Source organism: Procambarus clarkii, chromosome 64 (genome assembly GCF_040958095.1).
Source record: "Procambarus clarkii isolate CNS0578487 chromosome 64, FALCON_Pclarkii_2.0, whole genome shotgun sequence".
In the NCBI taxonomy this organism is placed as follows: Eukaryota; Metazoa; Arthropoda; class Malacostraca; order Decapoda; family Cambaridae; genus Procambarus; species Procambarus clarkii.
Genome location: NC_091213.1, coordinates 17594482 through 17617416, shown reverse-complemented (window position 1 = coordinate 17617416; position 22935 = coordinate 17594482). Strand labels below are relative to the sequence as shown.

General features: G+C 41.3%; 1 protein-coding gene across 1 annotated transcript; it reads right to left on the bottom strand.

The window, feature by feature from the left end:
* Nucleotides 1-2433: 2433 nt before the first annotated feature.
* On the bottom strand, nt 2434-7083 carry LOC138354743 (zinc finger protein 98-like). Its single transcript, XM_069309235.1, has one exon. The coding sequence runs from the start codon at nt 6589-6591 to the stop codon at nt 5446-5448; it is 1146 nt and encodes a 381-aa protein (XP_069165336.1). The 5' UTR covers nt 6592-7083; the 3' UTR covers nt 2434-5445.
* Nucleotides 7084-22935: the final 15852 nt, after the last annotated feature.

Sequence of the window (22935 nt, the reverse complement as noted above, 5' to 3'; positions counted from 1 at the left end):
TTTTGCTCAGTTTACAATTAAATCCCTTAAATCCTCTTTGACTATTGGAGCCATCTATAGATTTCCTAATACGAACATAGCTTCTTTCTCAGACAACCTAAGGAATCTTATTATAAACAACAATCTCAACAAAAACCACATCATTCTGGGAGGAGACTTTAATATTGACCTGGGTCAACAAAACTGCTCTCAAGTTGACTATTTCCTTAACAGCATGAACTCCTGTATGCTAATCCCCACTATCACCAAACCTACCCGAGTCACTCAAACATCAGCCACTACCTTGGACCACATATGGACAAACATAACAGCTCCCCTTGTATCTGGTATAATCTACGACAGAACAACTGACCACTATCCTACCTTTCTCATAGCGAACATGGACATAACACCACCAAAAAGCAAGAAATTTTCATTTAGGCTACACAGTGAATCAGCTTTAGACAATCTTACAGAGGCACTTCACAATATTAACTGGGATTCTGAATTCAGTAATACCCATGATATAAATTCATTAGCTAACCTCTTCCTCTCCAAAACTCTAAGCCTCTACAACCTTCATTGTCCCCTTCTTACAAAGCAAGTAACTGACAAAAGATTAAACAATCCATGGCTCACAAATGGCATTCTCAACTCAATCAACAAGAAACATGAATATGAAAAGAAAGTTAGGATTGGCCTAGTTTCAAAGGAAGTAGCTAAAAGGTACTCATCAATGCTTACCAGTATCATAAGAAAGGCAAAACTTGCATATTATGTGAATAGATTCAATGAAGCAAAAGGCAACATGAAAAACACTTGGAAAACTATCTCTAGTATCCTAGGAACTAAACAACACTCACATAACCAAATAAAACTCTACAAGGATGGGGATATACCGTCAACTGATTTAGAAATGGCAAATGAATTTAATAGTTTCTTTTCATCGGTTGGTGCTAATCTTGCCAGTAAAATCCCACAGACTCAGACACATATTAACACATATCTCTCAGGCAGCTATCCAAACTCTCTTCTCCTTTCACCAATCAGCCCGGCAGATGTTGTGTCCATCATACACTCTCTAAAAACCAAGGCAGGGAACACCAGTGAAATTCCGTCCATTGTGTACAAGAGAGCCTCCCATGCCCTTGCCCCACCCATAGCACTACTGTTCAACAAATCTATAGAGTGTCACACCTTCCCTGATATCCTCAAAAAAGCAAGAGTAACGCCAGTCCATAAAGGAGGCAATCCGGCGGACATAAACAATTATAGACCAATATCAAATCTACCCATTCTATCAAAAATATTTGAAAAAATTATTTACAAACAGCTCTATTCCTACCTCGTAAAATTCGACATACTCAGCCCCTGCCAGTTTGGCTTCCGGTCCCAAAAGAGTACCAATGATGCAATCATTAGTCTCCTTGACATTATCTACTCAGCCCTTGACAAAAATGAGTTTCCGATTGGACTCTTCATTGACCTAAGAAAAGCCTTTGATACTGTTAATCACAACTACCTCTTATTTAAACTCCAGCATTATGGAATCCGAGGCCTTGCCCTTGACTACATCCGATCCTATCTTAGTGACAGACACCAATATGTAACCATCAATGATACAACTTCTTCCACTCTACCAATTACCGTTGGAGTGCCACAGGGCAGCATCTTAGGACCTCTTCTATTTCTTATATATATAAACGATCTGCCTAATGTCTCTAATATTCTCAAACCTATATTGTTTGCTGACGATACTACCCTTATCTACTCAAACCTCAACCCACATACACTAAATAATGTTGTGAATAATGAATTAAAAAAAGTCCACTTATGGATGTCAACGAACAAACTAACATTAAACATCGAAAAGACTTACTACATCTTATTTGGAAGCAAATCATCAAATGCAATTCAGCTACAGATAGACAACATTAACATCAGTAATAAAAATGATGGCAAGTTTCTTGGCCTATTCCTAGACAAGAGACTCAACTTCAGCACCCACATTCAACACATAACTAAGAAAGTCTCTAAGACAGTTGGTATACTCTCCAAAATCAGATATTATGTTCCTAACTCTGCTCTCCTCTCACTATATTATGCACTAATCTACCCCTATCTTAATTATGGTATCTGTGCATGGGGGTCTACCACTGCAAACCACCTTAAGCCCATCATCACACAGCAAAAATCTGCTATCAGAATAATAACTAACTCTGCTTTCAGACAACACTCAGCTCCCTTGTTTAAATCTCTAAACTTGCTAAATATTAACTCCCTCCACACATTCTCTTGTGTCAACTACATTTACAAAACCCTGTTCTTAAATGCAAACCATGCTCTGAAACTCTCCCTGGACAGATGTAATAGGACCCATTATCACCACACCAGAAATAAATATCTCTTTGATATCCCCAGGGTCAAACTTAATCTGTGTAAACACTCAATGCAAATTAAGGGACCTAGTCTATGGAACTCACTCCCTAGTGAATTGAAAAACTGTAAAACTTTTGCCTTATTTAAAAGCAAAACCAAAAAGTACCTAACTTCATCTATTTAGTTTCCTACACTGAGCTTTAAATTTGCTCTGTACCTAGTGGTACCCAATCTCCTAATTTTTATGTAATATCAAACAACCTTATCATTGTGTTCATTGCTGTCTTCTTTTATGTGCTAGCCATATGCTGTATTGTGACTACCAATTTTTGTCAACTACCATTCAAGCTGTCATTGCAATCAATCTTATATTGTTTCTGCTGTATTGTGCCTACCAATTTGTTGTCAACTACCATTTTAAGCTGTCATTGCAATCAATCATAGCTACCTATGTGCTTTAATATACTGTACCTATAATTTTCTCTCATCTTTTTTTTTTTTCATTCCATGTAATCTGTTATCATTTTTTTGTCTATAAATTTTGCAAGTATTTACCTCCTTAAAATTTTCTTAGATTAAGGACCTGCCCGAAACGCTGCGCGTGCTAGTGGCTTTACAAGACTGTAATTACCATAATTGTATCCTCACATTCCTTATGTACATTCTTGTATATGCATAAATAAATAAATAAATAAATAACAGAACCCATGAGCACCACACCAGAAATAAATACAGTTTTGATATTCCTAGAGTACGACTTAATCAAACTAGAAATGCTCTACAAATCAAGGGGCCCAGAATGTGGAATGACCTTCCCAACCATGTTAAAGACTGTACCTCTCTCAACCAGTTTAAGATAAAAACTAAACACTACCTAATAAATTCCCTGTAACCTACCTCACTCCTCTATTGTCAACCCATGTCTGTTATTTTCTTTTTTTAATCAACACTGTTTGTCAACCTATTGTATTTGTGCTGCTTTTTCAGTCATGTTCCCCCTTTTTTTTTATCTTTATTTGTATTTGTTCTCAACACTTTTTATTCTTTTTGCTCAATTAGTATTAAGTTCTAGATATTAATGTTTTTCTTGCCCGAAACGCATTGCGTAATAGTGGCTTTAGGCATTGTATGTACTAGCTCTATCTATATATCAATCCATTAATGTAACATCACTTGTATGTATATACCTTTCCTGAATAAACATATTTATTTATAATTTATTAATTGTGGGTTCAAATCCCAGGTGGGACAGAAATGGTTGGGTGCATTCTCAATAATCTAATGACCTGTTTTCCTATCAGTAAGTAGGTACTCAGGAGTTAAACTACTTGTTGTGGGGTTGCATCCTGGCCAGGGTCAGTAATTTGACCTTGGAGTCGAGGGACCTCGATATAAGCCTAATGTGTATGAATACTCTCTGGCTGTCTGTCTCCTGACACAATGAATATTAATAATTATTATTATTATTATTATTATTATTATTATTGAGAAAATCTGTACTGAGCCATGATGAGGGTTTGAGCTGATGCAGTAGGTGTTCCCACACACATGCTCAAACTTACAGAGCCACAATGCATAAGGGATTGTGTGGAAATCCTGTTCTGGCTTCAGTAGAATCCTTGTGTGTTCAGTAGAACTCCAGGTTGCAATCCTTATTACCATAATTTGGTCTAGTTGCTAAAGCATGTGTGTATGGGAACTCCCACTGTAGAGAAAAAATCGAACATAGGTTCGAGCCCTCAGCACGGCTCCACGGATTTTCTCACTGATGCAGTCACATTAGTGTGATTACTCTCTGTATATTATAATTCTCTTGTGTTATTTACATGCACAAAACCTTATTCCTAAATGCCAATTCTCATCTGAAACTTTTCCTTGATAGACGAAATAGAACCCATGAGCATCACACCAGAAATAAATGTCTCTGATATAATTCACAGTCATGCTAATATAAATGCCAGTGAGGCTCGAGTAATTGATCATCCTACTATAATTACCAGTCATGCTAATATAACTGATAGTCCAGGAAATATATCTTTATGACTATCAATTATAAATACTAGTCCATCTACTATAAACTCTTAATATATTTCTAATCAAGAGTAGAAGTCATAAATATGCATAAACAAAAATAAAAAAAGGGGCATCAGTTTGCACAGGAATCTGATGAGTTAATTCCTTGATTAATATACAATTTGCCTACCAATAAAAAGGTCTCATCTTGAGTACGTCTGAAACTGTCTTCTTCACCAGCTCTAATGCTAAATACCATTACAGCAAAAATGTCCATAACTTAGCTATAGAGAAATATGTATTTATATATATTGCTTTAAAACAAATTTCTAAAGAGAACATAAATAGAAAGCGCATTGTTGAAATAAATATGAAGAAAAAAACATTTAAATTTTGCCTTATCTGCTAAAATATAGAAATATTTATTTTACTCATCAGCAATTCTAAGTTTTTCTACAATGACAGCTTCTCTAGTTCTTGCTTGGTCTATGAGTAGCATCTAACTTGTAAACTAGGATCTTCTCTATTTCTTGCTTGGGCTATGAGGAGCATCTAACTTTCATAAATACACAAAATAATATAATACCTATAGATCTTTACCATTCATGGTGAAGCATATTTCTCAAACAAAATGTAACAATTACTTTGTAGACATCAAACTGATAAGGTGATAATTAATTATTTTTTATAATGAAGCTTATTTTCAAAATTGTTTGTTATATTAAATGTAATATAGGCATCTATATAAGAGCATGTAATATGCTCCTCATATTACATGCTCTAATATAAGCATGTAATATGAGGAGCATCTATAACTTTCATAAATGAACAAAATAATATAATACCTATAGATCTTTACCATTTATGGTGAAGCATATTTCTCAAACAAAATATAACAATTACCTTGTAGACATCAAACTGATAAGGTGATAATTAATTAATTATTATTATAATGAAGCTTATTTTCAAAATTGTTCGTTATATTAAATGTAAGTTAATGTAATAATACCTCATTTTCCTCCAGCATTCTTTCAATCATCTCCAACACTCAAAGAATTTAGCCTATCACCTAACTCACAAGATGAGTGGCGCTGCCCAATAAACTCGCCCCTCGGGGCAAAATTTAAATTTAAAATGTATCATCTTGTGCCTCTTCATACTTCCAAGACGATTGAATCTCTTCCCACACTGTGGACACTCATGAGGTTTGTCACCTGAATGCACTAACATATGCATCTTCATATTTCCAAGCAGACTGAATCTTTTCCCACACTCTGGACACTTGTGAGGTTTGTCACCTGAATGCACTAACATGTGACGTATTATAGCCCCACGTTCTCTAAATTTTTTGCCACACTCAGCACATTCAAAAGGTCTTTCATCCGCATGCACCATCCTGTGAGTCTTCACACTTCCAAGACGCCTGAATCTCTTCCCACACTCAGGACACTCATAAGACTTGTTACCTGAATGTACTAAAATGTGTTTCTTCATATCTCCAAGTTGAATGAATCTCTTCCCACACTCTGGACACTCGTGACGTTTGTCACCTGAATGCACTAACATATGAGTCTTCATACTTCCAAGCTGACTGAATTTCTTGCCACACTCTGGACATTCGTGAGGTTTATCACCAGAATGCACTAATATATGAGTCTTCATATTTCCAAGCTGACTGAATCTCTTCCCACACTCTGGACACTCATGAGGTTTATCACCTGAATGCACCAACAAATGAATCTTCATACTTCCGAGATGACTAAATCTCTTCCCACACTCTGGACACTCGTGAGGTCTGACACCTGAATGCACCAACATGTGAGTCTTCATACCACCAAGATGACTGAATCTCTTCCTACACTCTGGACATTCATGAGGTTTGTCACCTGAATGCACCAAGATATGCGTCTTCAAACTTCCAAGCTGACTGAATCTCTTCCCACACTCTGGACATTCATGAGGTTTGTCACCTGAATGCACCAAGATATGCGTCTTCATACTTCCAAGACGACTGAATCTCTTCCCACACTCTAGACACTCGTGAGGTTTCTCACCTGAATGCACCAACATGTGAGTCTTCATACTTCCAAGTTGACTAAATCTCTTCCCGCACTCTGTACACTGATGAAGTTTGTCACCTGAATGCCCTAACATGTGAGTCTTCACGTGTCCAAGACGACTGAATACTTTCCCACACTCTAGACACTGGTGAGTTTTCATTATCTTTATGCTAGGTGTAGTTTGTGTGCAGTTTTCTCGGTTAAGCAAGACTTACGTGTTGTTTCTTGAGTTTGACTTGATGTAAGCACTTGGCGGTCAATGGTGGTGTTTCTTTTTTTTATAATAGGTGCAGTATGTGTCTAGGTTTTCTTTTAATGTTCATGCCTGGACACGCACCATCTGGTGTTGATAAAATGGCGCTCGATGCTCACCTAAGTGTTCCAATGTTATTTTTCTGGGTCCATATCTTGTTTTTCCTACTTCATATTTATTGCCTGTAAGTAGGTTTTTACATTTATCATTTATGTTTTTGCTCATGTTTTCCAATTAGAGAATGTACTTGTAATTGCATATTTAAATGCAATACCACACGATTATTTACTTTTGGAAGGAAACAGTTCTCCCATTGTAGATGCACTTCTGCGCATGTGCAGAGGATACTAGACACAAACAACGACCTTCACATTCCTGTGTGCACAGAACATGTGGTCAACACACTAAAAGAATTTGACCCAACTGACAGATGGGTCAACCCATGTGTTGTGTCTTCAAAATGGTCAACCATTTTGGAATAGACGAACGCCAAAAAAATATTGTTGAAAACATCTTGATAGCTTATTAAATTAAATATATCTATATGTCAGAAGAAAGACAGAAACGGGATCTATATGTAAAACCTCTACCATAAAAATATTTTAAGTAAAACCGAAATTATATGTACTGTAGTTGAATACAAGTGGCAGTTTTTATCGTTGGTCGAGCTCGTAACACACAATATTCATCTTAGAACAATGCTTATTTCACGCAGATTCGTTAATAAATGTAAATTTTATATGTCGCAAGAAATTTAGAAATATAAGCTTTATTTTAAATACCTGACCATGGTCATATTTGAAATTAAAGCGAAGATAGGTTAATTTTATAATCACCGAGCTCGGAACCTTCACAGATCGATCGACGGAGCAACTCTCTTAGAACAATGTTTATTTCAAATCAAAATCAAATGTTTATTTAGGTAAGGTACATACATACAAGAGATTTTACAATGAGTGATGGATTTATAGATAGGGCTAGTACATACAATGCCTAAAGCCACTATTACGCAAAGCGTTTCCGGCATGAAAAGCTTAAATGACTAAAGCTTAATACTAATTGAGCATAAGGAATAAAATAAGTTGAGAACAAACAAAAAAAAAGAGTTAAAAAGGGGGGAACATGGCTGTAAAAGCAGCACAAATACAATTTGGTCGACAAACAGCGTCAATTAAAAAAAAACAGACATTGGTTGACAATAGAGGGGTACAGTTGCCCTCAAGCTAGAGGAGGAGCAGGCAGGATGTATCCATCCTCCTGTTTGACATAGGCCTAGGCCTAAGGTCTAGTCTTCAGTGCGCCAAGTAGGTCAGCTACAGCGTTACTAAGTGTGCACCGCCCCTCCTACCAACTGTGGTAGGCCCTGGACGTGTGGATTGGCCAGAAATTAAGGCAGGTATTGTTAATGTGGCAATATCGAGGCCTGCTGAGGGGAGAGTCGTGAGGTAGGTGGGCCGCCTCGCGGTACCTGAAGCCTGGTGCACCACGCGCGTGAAAAATAGCCTTTGTGCCCTCCCTACCCAAGATCGTGGTCTGTGTGCGCGACAAGTGTGTTTACACGAGAGACTGCCAGGACACCCCATATAGTGCCCCTACACTACGTGTGAGTGTAATCCTTGTGCCTTGTAGGTGTCTATATGTACATGTGTGTATACGTAGGGCAGAGTGCAGTGTTGAAGACATACCACCCAACAACACATGAAGTGAGCCGCAGCAAATAGATGGCTGTTGACACAAGGAGTAAGACTTCGAGACAACAACAACAAGTGATCATGGCGGGTGTACCCGGGAACCATAACGGCTCCCCCGGCGTAAGCCCCCGTCCCCGCCAGGGGCCCCTGGGTGATGGTCCACACCCGGGGCCCTCCGGTGGGGATCCCAACCCGGGGCCCTCCAACAGTACTGGTACAGGTGACTCTACAACAGACGATGAAGGTTACCGCCTAGTCCAAGGTAGAAACAGCAGGAACCGGGACAGGTTACAGCGACAGGATGAGCAGCAACAGCAACCTCAACAACAACAACAACGACGACTAGACGCAGACAGTGAGTGGTACATCCTAATCTTTCCTGCAGTGGGATTGACTGCAGCAGAGAAGTATAGATGGATTATTGAGGCCGCCCGCGCCCACAGAGGAAAGTATCGTATAGAGACCAGGTGTGTATAGGTGGCAATGTTAGTGCACGGGTGCAGGGGCACAGTGCCCTGAAGTACTTCACAGAGACCAGCCTCGAGTATCAAGGTAAGAATGTTAAATTGTTGGAAGCAAACCCACAGACAAGACAAACTAAAATTATAATTAAGAACTATAGTATTCATGTTGACGTGGAATTTCTCAAGGACTATGAAGAGATTGTTTGGTCGAGCGCAACACTGGACCAGGGGGTCTGGCCAAAAATCAAGCAATTGCTATGTGGAAGGGAGACCTGCCTCCAGTCATTAAAATACCAGGCATGAGGGCGTGCAAAGTGGAGAGGTATATTGGCAGCCCGTCCTTGTGTGGCAACTGTCAACGGTGGGATCACAGAACATGGCAATGTGATCGCCCAATTAGGTGTGGGTGTTGCAGTGGCTCTCACGACACCAAGCAGTGTCTGGCTAAGCTTGCACTGGGTGGGGGTGGCGGGGTAACACCTAAATGTGCCAACTGCAAGCAACCCCACCATGCTTGGAACAGGTATTGCAGGGCGAGGCCTACATGGCGGGGCTCGAAACCACCGAATCAAACCGCAGGTGGACCAGTGAACAGGGGCGGGAATGGCACCGTTAACAGTACCACAGCAAGACAGGGTCCAGTTCAGGGACCAGCTCAGGGTCCAGCTCACAGTAGACCGACAGCAGTATGGGGTAGTGATCACTCAGTGAACAGGGGAACTCAGGGTGGGGTGGGGAATCAGGCGTGGGGAGGGGGCGGTGTAGCCAGCCACCGCCGCTCCCCCATCCCTGAGGCCTTCCCACCTCTCTCCCCTCTAGGGAACCCACCCACCCATACCCCAATCTCTACTCACGGTGTCACACCACCATCTACCCTCCCAATCCATACCAATGAATCAGACCCCTCCACTGTCTCCCATCTGCCTCCCCATCCAGGCACTCCTGACCCCCAGGAGGTCGTCACTCAGGTTTGTGTTGCAGCAATATTAGACTGCATGATAAAACCTCATCCAGTCGTCCACCAAATACTGCAAAAACAGACGGAACTTGAGAAAGCCTTCTGCCAGATAAAGACGACTCAGGAAAAAATCCTCCAAATCCTACAACAGCAGAGTCCATCAAGTGGAGGTCCTGCAAGCCAGAGCCTGATGCAAGATGATGCAACACATACTGCCGAGGTACGTCAGCAGACACAACCTGGACACCAGCACATCAGTCCACACAGTGACACCAGTGCACACAGTGACACCAGTGCACACAGTGACACCAGTGCACACAGTGACACCAGTGCACACAGAAGCACCAGTGCACAAAGTAACAGCAGTGCACACAGTGACACCAGTGCACACAGTGACACCAGTGCACACAGTGACACCAGTGCACACAGTGACACCAGTGCACACAGTGACACCAGTCCACACAGTGACACCAGTGCACACAGTAAAACCAGTGCACACAGTAACACCAGTGCACACAGTGACACCAGTGCACACAGTAACGCCAGTACACACAGTAACACCAAACACCATGGAATACACGATGACACATGTGAACATAATAATTACACACGTGCAGCTGATGACAAACAATCTCAAAATGGATAATCACAATGAACAACATCTCACTATACTGCAATGGAACTGTAATGGAGTTCGCAATAGAATTAATGACATCATACAGTACGTCCGTGAACACCAAACTGACGTCATAGTGCTACAGGAGACGATGGTAGGTGATGACTTCAACCCAAGGTTCAGTGGTTATCGCAAGTTCTCCCTGCCCTCTGGGGAAAGAAAACGGGGTCTCATCACTTTTGTAAATACCAACATTCCCGCACAGATTATTGATGACCTGCACATGGGGGATGAGTTTGAATCACTGGGAGTAACCCTTTACTTAAACAATAATGCTCTACATATAATCAACCTATATGTGCCACAGTAAACTTGACCTTGACACACTGCCTGAGTTTGTTAATGAAGAACCTACCCTGCTGGTCGGTGACCTTAATGCCCGACACCCACACTTTGGTGCCAACTGTCATCAGCCCAATGTCAATGGACGGAAACTGTCACTCTTTGTCAGGAGAAGTGAAAACCTTAGAGTCCTGGGTGATGAACAGCCAACTCACCTCAGAGGAGGAAGATTAGACTATGCTCTCCTGCTGAATGCACAGGACACGGATGCCAGTACACACATTGTGCACAGTTTATGTAGTGACCATTGGGCACTGATTACCACCGTCGACATGAGCAAGAGAAGGAAAGAGACGAATAAAAGAAAAAGGTTATCACTCGGACCAGATTTGAGGCCGCACTTCATAAACAGGATGAGTGACTGGTTCACGGAATACCAAATCCCAGAAGACATTGACACATTTGTTGATGACCTTAATCACCAAATTGAGAGCTGTCTAAGAGTTCCGCGCCGTACGCCTGGGCGAAGTAACCCTCAGAGGAAGAAAATAAAATGGTATGAGAACGATTACATAAAGATGCTTAACGCAAATGTAAGAGACATGAGTAGAGAGTATCGGAGACATCCCACTGAAAGTAACCAAGAGTTGTTTAAAACTGTGTGTCAAGTAGCCAGGGAAGAGAAGATTAAAGAGCGGGAAAGACAATGGCTTGAGTTCACTAGCTCTATTGGACGGGAAACATCTGCAAGACAAGTGTAGGCAAAAATTCAGATAGCTAAGGGTGGCAGAGCCCGGCCTGCGGCTCACAAAGAACCCCAGGGTAAGGCTGAGAAACTAATTCACAAGTGGAGTGATGCAGCATCCTCCTCCTCTCTCCCTGCAGAAATCAGCAGGGAACAGCTCCTGCGACATGATGACAGAAGAATTAGGATAACAAGAGCACTGTCTAGTGATGACGAGTATGGGGAACCAATCACAGCCCAAGAAGTAAGGGGCGCTATGAAAAAGGGTAAAAGTACAGCACCTGGTGAAGATGGCGTCACCTACGACATACTCAATGCACTGTGTGATGTGTCTGGGAATCCACTACTCCACCTGTTTAACAAGTCATTCCTCAGTGGAGTGTTGCCCACACAATGGAAACACGCAATAATTATTCCCATACCGAAGCCTAATGACCCTGGTAATTACAGACCTATCAGTCTCGTGTCATGCACTTGCAAGATGCTTGAAAGGATCATCCTAAACCGACTGTTGCACAAAATAGGCAGGTTAGGGGAGGGGGTCAATGGATTTGTTAAAGGACGGAGCACATCAAATTGTATAGTTAATTACTTGGCTAATGACACGGCTAGGTACTCTGTATTTGTTGACATCAAAGGAGCCTTCGACAAAGCACAGGGGATTGCGATCCTGGACGAGCTTGCATGCATGGGTGTCAAGGGGAGACTCATGAAATGGGTTGAAGACTACCTCACAGGAAGGAAAGTCAAGGTTTGCTTCAATGGAGCAGTCTCCAGAACAATGAATATGGAACTCGGGACCCCCCAAGGCGGAGTCTTAAGCCCTACACTATTCAATGTACTTATGAACGCCATTGCAAATATTGATTTTCCGGAAGGAACACAACAAGTGGGATATGCGGATGATGTCCTAATACAAGCTCCCACCTTGGGAAAAATTGAACAGTCCATTGAACTCCTTTGAAGGAAATGTATTGAGCTCGGTTTCACTCTCTCCACAAACAAGACGAAGGCATACTCCCATCACAAGCGGAGAGCAAATGAAGAACTGCAAATTAATGGTGTAACACTTGAATGGGTTGACCACTATCGGTACCTTGGCGTCACTGTCGGCTCTAACAAGGGAAAGAAAGAGGAGCTCAATCAACTCATAGGAACATGCAAAAGTCGACTCAGGGCACTGAAAGCTATGACCTGGAATGGACATGGAGCCTCTAGTGCCGTGATTAAAATGATGTACACAGCCTATGTGCGCTCCGTCAAAGACTATGCCGCACCAGTTCTGTGCACCTACTTCCAAAGCGATATGAAAAGGCTTGAAAACATTCAAAATGAAGCCATGACAATCATTCTTGGAGTTCCAAGAACTGCCAGAACGTCTAATCTACGAGAGGAGTTGTCCCTTCCCAGTGTTAAAAGCAGAATTCAGGAGCTGAATACTAAGCTTGCAATTAGGATAGCATGCAGAGATCCCCATTACAATGATATTGCCAAGAAAAAACTGAGCTCTGTGCTACTTTCAGGGGGAAACAGGGGAAGCAAAAAATTGCATCACAGAGCAGTCTGCTACCTTGAAGAGCTTCACCTGCTTGAGCAAGCCCGTGAGCTCCTGCCTGTAGAGAGGTTACCTCCCTGGGAGGATGACTCATGCAAGATCATCATCAATGAAATGGCAATGAAAAAATCCAACATGATACCACAAGAAATGAGGCACAAGTATCTCGAGGAAATTTATAAAGAAGCCAGAGATGAACTAGATCAAATCTACACTGCCGGGTCATCTAATCCTATCAATGGCAGGGCTGGTGCAGCATACATGGTAATCAAGGATAATACTTTCCAATGCAGAAATGAAGAAAAAGCACGTATTGAGAACTATGGCTCTTCAACGCAAGCAGAGCTAACTGCCATTGTTATGGCGTTAAGGTTTCTTGAACGGAACACTAATGGTGCAGTGATTCGCACCGATTCAAAAGCAGCACTGCAAAGCCTAAGTAAAAATCAGGCAGAAAATCTTGCAATAGTCGCTGAAATTAAGAGAGCTGTGAGAGTACTTACCAATCAGGGAAGAGTCATCAAGTTTCTGTGGATCCCCTCCCATGTTGGAATATGTGGGAATGAACGAGCAGATGTGCTGGCTGCTGAAGGCGCTGAAGGAGACCATATTGAATACTTCATACCCAAGACTCAACTACAAATTAGAGGTATTATCAGGCAACATCACCGTGACAAGGTAACTGAGGAAAGGAGGATAGAAGCACAAACCAGTGAATCTGTACGATGGTACAACATGGTTGCAGCTGGCAATCCCAATCATTATGGCCGAAGAGGAGAACGACGAGGGAGAGAATCAGTAATAGCGAGAATCCGTCTTGGATACAAATATCCATGGAGATTTGGAATGGAAACAACAGTTGATCAGCGAAGTTGCAGAATCTGTGGTGAGAGTGATGGACACCGCCTTGACCACTATCTACGTGAATGTGAACACCTGATCACATTAGGAATATGTGTAGAATAATAAACCCCACATTGTTTGAGTTAGGAAAACACTATTTGTCAAATATTGATACTGTTCTTAAAAGATTTCCCCATTTTGCACCCACATGATAACGTAAGCTTTTAAGGGTTGATAAATGTTAATTTTCTTGTTTGAGGAGCTGTTCACTTGAGACAGTTAAGCAAGTCCCAGCTGTGTCTGGTTACAAGTGACAGGATGAACAACCCAGCGGGTTTTCTTCCTATTGGGGAGTGTTGTACATTCTGCTATGGCGGTATGTTCACTCACAAGATGAGTGGCGCTGCCCAATAAACTCGCCCCTCAGGGCAAAATTTAAAATTTAAATAGAGGGGTAAGGTAGGTTACAGGGAATTTATTAGGTATAGCTTCGTTTTTATCCTAAACTGGTTGAGAGAGGTACAGTCTTTAACATGGTTGGGAAGGTCATTCTACATTCTGGGTCCCTTGATTTGTAGAGCATTTCTAGTTTGATTAAGTCGTACTCTAAGAATATCAAAACTGTATTTATTTCTGGTGTGGTGCTCATGAGTTCTGTTACAACCTTCTATAAAGCTTTCGAGGTCAGGATTGGCATTACAGTTCAGCGTTTTATATATGTATAATACACATGAGAGAATGTGCAGTGACCTTATATCTAACATATTCAGAGATTTGAATAGGGGTACCGAGTGATGTCTAAGGCCAGAGTATATTGTCCTAATAGCAGCTTTGTGTTGAGTGATTAGAGGACGTAAATGATTTTGGGTAGTAGAACCCCAATCACAAATACCATAGTTGAGATATGGATAGATGAGTGTTACGAACCCGGATCCAGGGTCCGGGCCCGGAGCAGTGACGACCGCGCCATCTGTGGGTCAGCTCCCGAAATCCCCTCCAAACGGACGACGACACCTGGTGAGGACGACGTGTACTGGCCTCGAGGGCCAGTTTCCAGTCCTGTTCAGCGCTCAACACAGCCGCTGCTGACCTCTGGTGAGGTGGTGCTCAGACACCAGCGCCATCTATGGAGTGGATAGGTGGGCGTTTGTGTCTGAGCCTGTAAGTGAGGTGCCTTAGTGTGTCCCAGTTATTGATGACGTGTCTGCTTACAGAGTCGACCTGGGACTGCTGTGATGGAAGTTGAGTCAGTCTACCCAAGGCAGCCGTCCCCATACCTTGTGCTTTGCTGTAGCAGCTGTGAGTCGCCTCCCGGAAGAACACTGTGGTGTTACCCTGCCAGTGGAGTGGCAGTAGAAGGATTACCCGGGACCGACTGCTGGAGACGACTATCCACTGGGGTATTGAGGACAGGAGAGTGATTTGTGGTATCACACGAGGCTCCTGTCTAGGGCGTTACCCTTATATCGTTCGTGGAGTGGCCTGACCAGCCTTGCTGATCCGGAACCTGCCAGCAGACCTGCTGGACTTGTGGTTGACGGCCTCCATGGCGGTGCCCCCAGTGGAACTGTGTTTTGGCTGGCCTGTGTCTGGGGTAGACTCAGCTTGGTCGAAGGATTCGTCAAGAGACCACGAAAGCACCGAGGACTCAGCACCGAGAGTCTGGATCCAGAGTCTTCAGCAGAAGACGATTGTGTATTTCCCCTGTACAGTGTTAATACCCCTCCCCCTGTGCACTCTTTTATATATATTATTTATTTGGTGATGGTAACAATTATAGTCTTAAGTTCTTAACTTTCTTTCCCTTCCCCCTTTAAGTTTCTTGCGTCACGGATCACATCCCTTGAAAGCCACTACTGGCTTGGGGTCGGATACAACTTCCTCTAACAACATCAGAGTAAGAACCCCGTTGCGTCCCGAGAGGGCCGTAACAATGAGGGAGTAATAGAGAGTTACCAGGGTAGGGCGGGGAACATAATATCTGATCTTAGAAAGAATGCCAACAGTTTTTGAAACTTTTTTGGATATATTTAGAATGTGTCCCTGGAAATTCAGCTTATGGTCAATGAGAATGCCAAGGAATTTGCCATCTAATTTGTTACAAATTTGGGGTATTGTTTGAGATTTATTTGATTAGAGGATTTATTACCAAACAGAATATAGAAAGTTTTGTCAATGTTAAGGGTGAGTTTGTTGGCAGTTAGCCAAAGATGGACTTTATTTAACTCAGCATTTACTGTGGCATTTAGAGCAAGAGGGTCAGGACTGGAGTAAATGAAGGTTGTGTCGTCAGCAAATAGAATTAGTTTGAGGTGTTGGGAGGCATTTGGAAGGTCATTAATGTAGATGAGAAAGAGGAGAGGGCCAAGTATGCTGCCCTGAGGAACACCAATGTTGATGGGTTGGGTGGGAGAAGTTGAATTATTCACAGAAACATACTGGAGCCTGTCAGTAAGGTAGGATTTGAGGTATTGCAGGGAGTGTCCTCTGACTCCATAATGATGTAATTTAAGAAGACGGTTTTGGTGGTTGACAGTGTCAAAAGCCTTACGCAGGTCCACAAATAACCCAACAGGGAACTCATTTTTATCAAGAGCTGCATGAATCAAGTTAATCATACTAATAAGTGCATCGTTAGTGCTTTTTTTTGGGTCTGAAGCCATATTGGCAAGAGCTAAGTATATTGTGTTTGACTAGATAAGAGTAGAGCTGCTTGTAGATTAGTTTCTCAAATATTTTTGACAAGTTAGGCAGGATTGATATAGGTCTGTAGTTGTTAACATCTGTGAGATCACCACATTTGTGTACAGGGGTTACTCTCGCTTTTTTTAGAATATCTGGAAAGGTTTGGAGTTCAAGTGACTTGTTGAAGAGCAATGCAATAGCAGGGGCTAAAGTTCTGGACGCTTTTTTGTAAATTAAAGTTGGTATCTCCTCAAGGGCCCTAGACTTGGTTTTAAAGGGAAAGGATTATCTCATTGACGTCAGTGGAATTAATAGGCTTTAGGTAAAGAGACTGTGGATAGTTACCTGTAAGATAGTCCTTAACATCAGTACTGGAAGATGGAATATCATTTGCAAGGGATGACCCAATGGAAGAGAAGAACCTATTGAACTCAATAGCAGAATCAGAGGCTGAAAGCTGACCATCGTTATTGGACAGGAGTGTTGGTTTGTTATTTAAAATCTTCTTTGATCCCAATATTTGTGAAATTGTGCTCCAAGTTTTTTTAATGTTGCTCTTTATTTGGGTAAATTTATCTTCGTAGTATTTAGTTTTGGCTCGTCTAATTATCTTAGACAGCAATAACGAGTAATTCTTTGAGAATTCTTTGGAGCCAATTCCTAACCTATACTTCTTCTCAAGGTCATGTTTTTTTATTAATGGATTTAAGTATTCCCTTTGTAAGTCAGGATTGTTAAGCCTTTTGGTTGTGAATTGTTTTGTGAGCATAGGACAGTGGGTGTTATGAAGGCTAAGAGTTTTTTTAAGAAAAGATTGCACTGCTAGGTTGATGTTCCCTATGTTACCTAACTCGGACTCCCAGTTGACATTATCAGCAGCAGTTATAAAATTGTCTATAGCAGTTTCATTGAGCAGCCTAAAAGTTAACTCCCTTGACTCTGGAGGTGGTTTGCTAATGTTAGTTAAGAGAAATGTGGGGTAATGGTCTCTAGTGCTATCGGTGATTATACCTGAAGTAAGCGGAGAGGTTATGGTTGTCCAGATGTGATCTAGAGTCGTGGCAGTACTATCAGTAATTCTAGTAAGTCTAGTGATTAAGGGTATGAGGAAGCAGGAATTCATACAGTTGAGGAAGCTAACAGCAGTAGGGTGTTCAGGCTCGCAGAGGTCAATTTTAAAGTCCCCTGCGATAATTAGATGGTTTTTGTTCAGTCTGTTATCGAGTATTAGATTTCTAAGGTTTGAGTTGAATTCGGACATATCAGTGTTAGGAATTCTATAGACTGCACCCACAGACAGGACAGACTCGGCACCCTTGACTCTGAAGCTGGCGAAGATATACTCCCCACAGCAGTCTCTAGTTCTAATTACTTTTAAGCATGTTAGTTCTTGGTGGTAGTAAAGAGCAGTACCACCACCTCTCTGAATTTGACGACAGTTGTGAATTGCCGAGTAGTTAGGCATGTTAAAGAGTTGAGTAGTGTCCTCTTTCAACCACGTTTCAGTAAGTATAATTAAAGAGAATTTTTTGTCAATAGTTTCAATCAAGGCACTAGCATCTTTGAAGTGTTTACCTAGGGATCTAACGTTCAAGTTGATTACAGAGATATTGTGATTATGTGTTAATACATTGCTTACATCATGTGCTGCAAAATATCTGCAATTTTGATCATTAAAGTGATGATTGTCATAGATAGTTGATAAGAGGTTTAGTTCTGGGTCGATACTTGTCTGCATAAAAAAGCTGGTTGCAGGAAAACAAGGCAAGAATGGCAAATTACAAAGAAGAATTAAGCTATAAATGGGTGAAAAATATATAAACAAGACTATACAAAACAAACACAAAATGAACAACAAAAGAAAAAAATGAGGTAGCTTACAAGGGGCTCCTGTATATATGTAAATAATCGTAAATGTTTTATATGTCTCAAGAAAGATATGAGTATAAGCTTCATTTTAGACACTTTACCATAGACATAATTAAGGAGCCATCTGGTTGGTGTTGGAAAAGTTGTTCAATGTCAACCAATATTATTTGACTAGTTGTATATGAAAAGTGCTGAAATTGTCCCAAGTTTCAGTACTGCAGCGTAAATAGAAAGGGAGATTTTTTTTTCAACATTTTTTACACATTTTCAAGTCTACACTTCAGAACACACGTTTCATATATAATTATTTTGTGACACTTTTCTGACACATTAGCATATAATAAAGGATTGCATGTTGTAGAATTTCCAAAACATCTTTAGTTTTCCTAATACAAATGTTCAAAGTTCCCCTTAAAAATCATGCAAATATGGCATGTTTATTGCTTTTATAAAATCAATAAATGAACTTAGAGCAAAATGACAATATGCAAATGTAGAGACATGCCCTCCACATATACTGTGTAAGTTTCATGTAAATTGAATAAAAAATGAATCAGTTATGTAAACGTTTGTGTCAACTGAAAAAAAACAGAAATGAATAAAGTCAAAGGTTCTAAAATCTGTGGCTGAGGTTGACATCAACCAATTTTCTCCAAAATTGGCATCCTTACAGATAGGCTTACGTACAGTCATGTGTGTAAGTTTGATGCAAATCGCCCGAAAAAAAAAATGAAAAAAAAAATTACATTTTTTTTATTTTTTTTCAATTAAACTAATTATAATATTTGTTTAATATATGCTATAGTGATAGCAAAGAGTCATAACTATGATTTCAGTTGACACTTTTGATTGATAATCGATTTTGACCATTTTGGCATAATTTTCACAACTACTTCAATATTTTTTTCTCCCTTCCTATTTATGCTACGATGCTGAAACTAGGACCAGATTAAACACTTTTCATATAGAACTTGTCAAAAAAGTTTGATTGAAATCGAACGAGTTTTCATTTATTGCATTTATGGAACCAAACGCCCCCTTTACGTTCTAGTGAAGATACATGTGTTAATCACAACGCTCCGACTCTACACAGACTGATCGACAGAGCAATTCTCTTTCTCTCAGAACAATGCATATTTCACGTAAATTCGTTAATACACATAAATGTTTTATATGTCTCAAGATATATAGAAATATAAGATTCATTTTAAATACTTTCCAAAAGACATATTTAAAGCTCAAGTGAAAATACATATGCATTTGTTACGTATGATTAAGTTATTGAGTAGATTAGATACACAGTGTTTAGTGGGTTTTCATATTTATTTAGTAGTCTCGGATACAGCAGTGTCGTAGACGTTGAGACGGAGCTTGGAGCAGAGCATGAGAGAGCTGAGTGGAATTGAAATTGAAATAAGTTTATTGAGGTAAAATATACATATGGGATGAGCTAGCTCAAGCTATTCTCACCCCGTTCAGTATAACGTGTTCATACATATATAGACACACATCACAAATAATATACATATTTCTGAACATTCTGAGAGATAAACATATACATTTCTTCCGTTACACAAGTAGAATGGTATCAGACGTACACATAAATACTTTTATGGCTTAGGCATACTGCATAGGGGCCGGCTGGCCGAGCGGAAGCACGCTGGATACGTGATCCTGTGGTCCCGGGTTCGATCCCGGGCGCCGGTGAGAAATGATGGGCAGAGTTTCTTTCACGTTAATGCCCCTGTTACCTAGCAGTAAATAGGTACCTGGGAGTTTGTCAGCTGTTACCGGCTGCTTCCTGGGGGTGGAGGCCTGGTCGAGGACTGGGCTGCGGGGACACTAAAAAGCCCCGAAATCAAGTCAAGATAGCCTCAAGATAGACAATTTGCAAGAGACCTGCAGATAATTCAACAAAAGATTACAGTCTTGGTGCAAAATTCTTATATCTCTCTAGAATATCATCAACCTGTCCGTTGTGACACATCCAGGCTATTTTTTCAGGAACAGTCCTTATCTCAGTGTTTCTATATACATTAATCAATGGACAATCAAGAACATAATGGGCAAGGGTGTGAAACCTTAACATACCACATAGTTTACACTTCATGTCATTATCATGAACACCTGTTCCATGTTCGTTCCCTAGTTGATTATGCAGTGCCTGCCTTATTCACTCTTTCTCCTGGTCAGTGGGCAAACGTTGAGGTTATTCAAAACGATGCATTGCGAATCATAACAGGAGCTCCCAGATGGACTAAAATACTGAAACTAAGACTAGAAACCAAGTTAACGTCGATTGAAATAAGGGTAAAAATGATTGCTGCGTGCATGCTGACCAAGATATTGACTAGACCTAGAATCAGTTCACTTAAAGATATAATCACTGGAGCACTAACTCTGGACAGAAGAGCCTCCAATAGCAACAGGTGGACCCATTGTGCTATAAACACCATCAATACATTCGATATAACAAACACAGTCATGGAGAGGGGTGTAGCCCGCCAGCCCGCGGCTGGCGGGCTACACGCTCGGGACAGAGTGGCAGCTGGCGGCGGCTGTCTATAGGTACCATGCGGTCCGCTTGTGGTAAAGTCACACACAGGTTACTTAGGCGGCAGCACTGCCTTAGTTCACTCTAGGTCACTCACAGACGATCTCTATTTAACACCAGGGGTTACCTGATACCAGTCAGTTTCGCTCTGGTGATTTGTCACTACTAGGCTTCTGAACAATATAGTCACAGTTGCGATTCCGGGCGAGTGTTGGTATATCGAAAAGACACTGAGTTTAACTTGACTCAGGGCTCAGGGCTCCTTGTGGGGCACAACACAAGGGATTACAATTTGACCAATGACATTGCAGCAAAAGAGCGGAACCAATCATATTGATCGTTCCCTGATCAGTAGCAGAGGTGACGTCATGAACACGTCACGACCACGTCATAGTTGTTATTCTCCATAGCGCCGGTTGAGGCTGACCCCAGAGCTCAGTCGCCACGCTGGCGTGTCCTCTCCCTCTCTCACGCTGGCACCTCTTAAGTTCTCACTGACCTTTGTGGCAAGTATGCTTAACTTTCCTGTATCTACTTCCTGCCTGGACATACAGCGGCCTCCGTATTATAAATGTATTTCTCGTTAAGTGTGCATCCTGGAGATACCCAACATGCCAGTTTACTATCCAGGGTTAAAAGAGATAGGGCTTGTGCATGAGGATCGGTGCACTGCAATGAGCTATTCAAGTCAGCTGTGGAAGAATCTTGAGAGACCATTCTCTCACATCACCCCCCAACGAAAGACCGAGCTCCATAGAGTGGTGCTCGTTCTACACCCACTGCTGATGCACATGCACGTGGTGCGGCTGAGTAGAGCAGACCCCGTTTTCTAGACTGCTAGGCGAGGCGGATCCTCATCTAGACTATTTCCTTCTGGTAAGTGAGAAATTTCTTCAGTCACCGGGCCACACATGGCAATCTGTTCAGGTCTTGAGCAGGCACTGTGGTTGGACGGGGCTCCCGCTCTGGGTCGGCTCAACGCCTCGAAACCCTGAGTGGCGCTAGTCTGTCCACTGCCTCTCTCTACCTGTATCGCGCCTGAAACATCAGAGGCACACTGGGAACTAGTGTCCGGTGATTAGCGATGCATTGTCGGAAAATCCGACACCATTTAATATATCATACAGATAATAGCTGTATTACCAACAAGTTACCCATAGAAAACGTAACTTGTAGTGGAATTTCCGTCTATAGAAAACGGGATATCATCACCACATACTATTATAATTCACCAGCTATTCTGCTGGGAATTATTCTTAAATACATTAGTCTTTGGACTTTACCATCATAAAACATCTTATATAAATTAACTTAATTATCAATATTAAAGTAGAGTAAATGTGACCCTTCTATCACTTTCTGAAATGTGGACAATGTAAGCCAGGCGTCAGAGTGAGGAGGAGGGCAGCCATTGTTGTTTATTGAGACCAGAGGCTCACACGGGAGCAAATTCGGCTCCTGTTAAATTTACTTGGACGTAGTGTTATGGAACCCAAAGGTGTACCATTGTCAACACGCTGTCTACAAATACAAGTTAAGTGTCTATCCGAAACCCGTTTATCATTCATTTATGGCCATTAATGTCAGGATATAGGGTTAGCCGGTTAGAACGCGAAATCGCCTCAAACTAAAGGTAATTAAGCCAGGTCTTTAAGGTTCCATGTACTGTATAGTGTTTTCTCTGATATAGCTTGTCATATATAGGATTCTGGCTTCACAGCTAGCGCACTTTTGACAGGTCAAGACGAGGATGCAAGATTATGTGCACCAGTTACTGGGTGATAGAAGCTACCTCAAAGAGGATAATTTGGTGTCTACACCCTAGTTATACCTAGTGGACTAACCTGCTGTACTATAAGATAAGGAACCTCATCAATGTATGTAGCTATTCCTGTAGTTTGATTGGCTGCATATATATATATATAAATA

Bases quoted from the DNA above. Each gene is read 5' to 3' on its own strand.
- LOC138354743 (XM_069309235.1), bottom strand. From the start codon at position 6,591: ATGAAAACTCACCAGTGTCTAGAGTGTGGGAAAGTATTCAGTCGTCTT.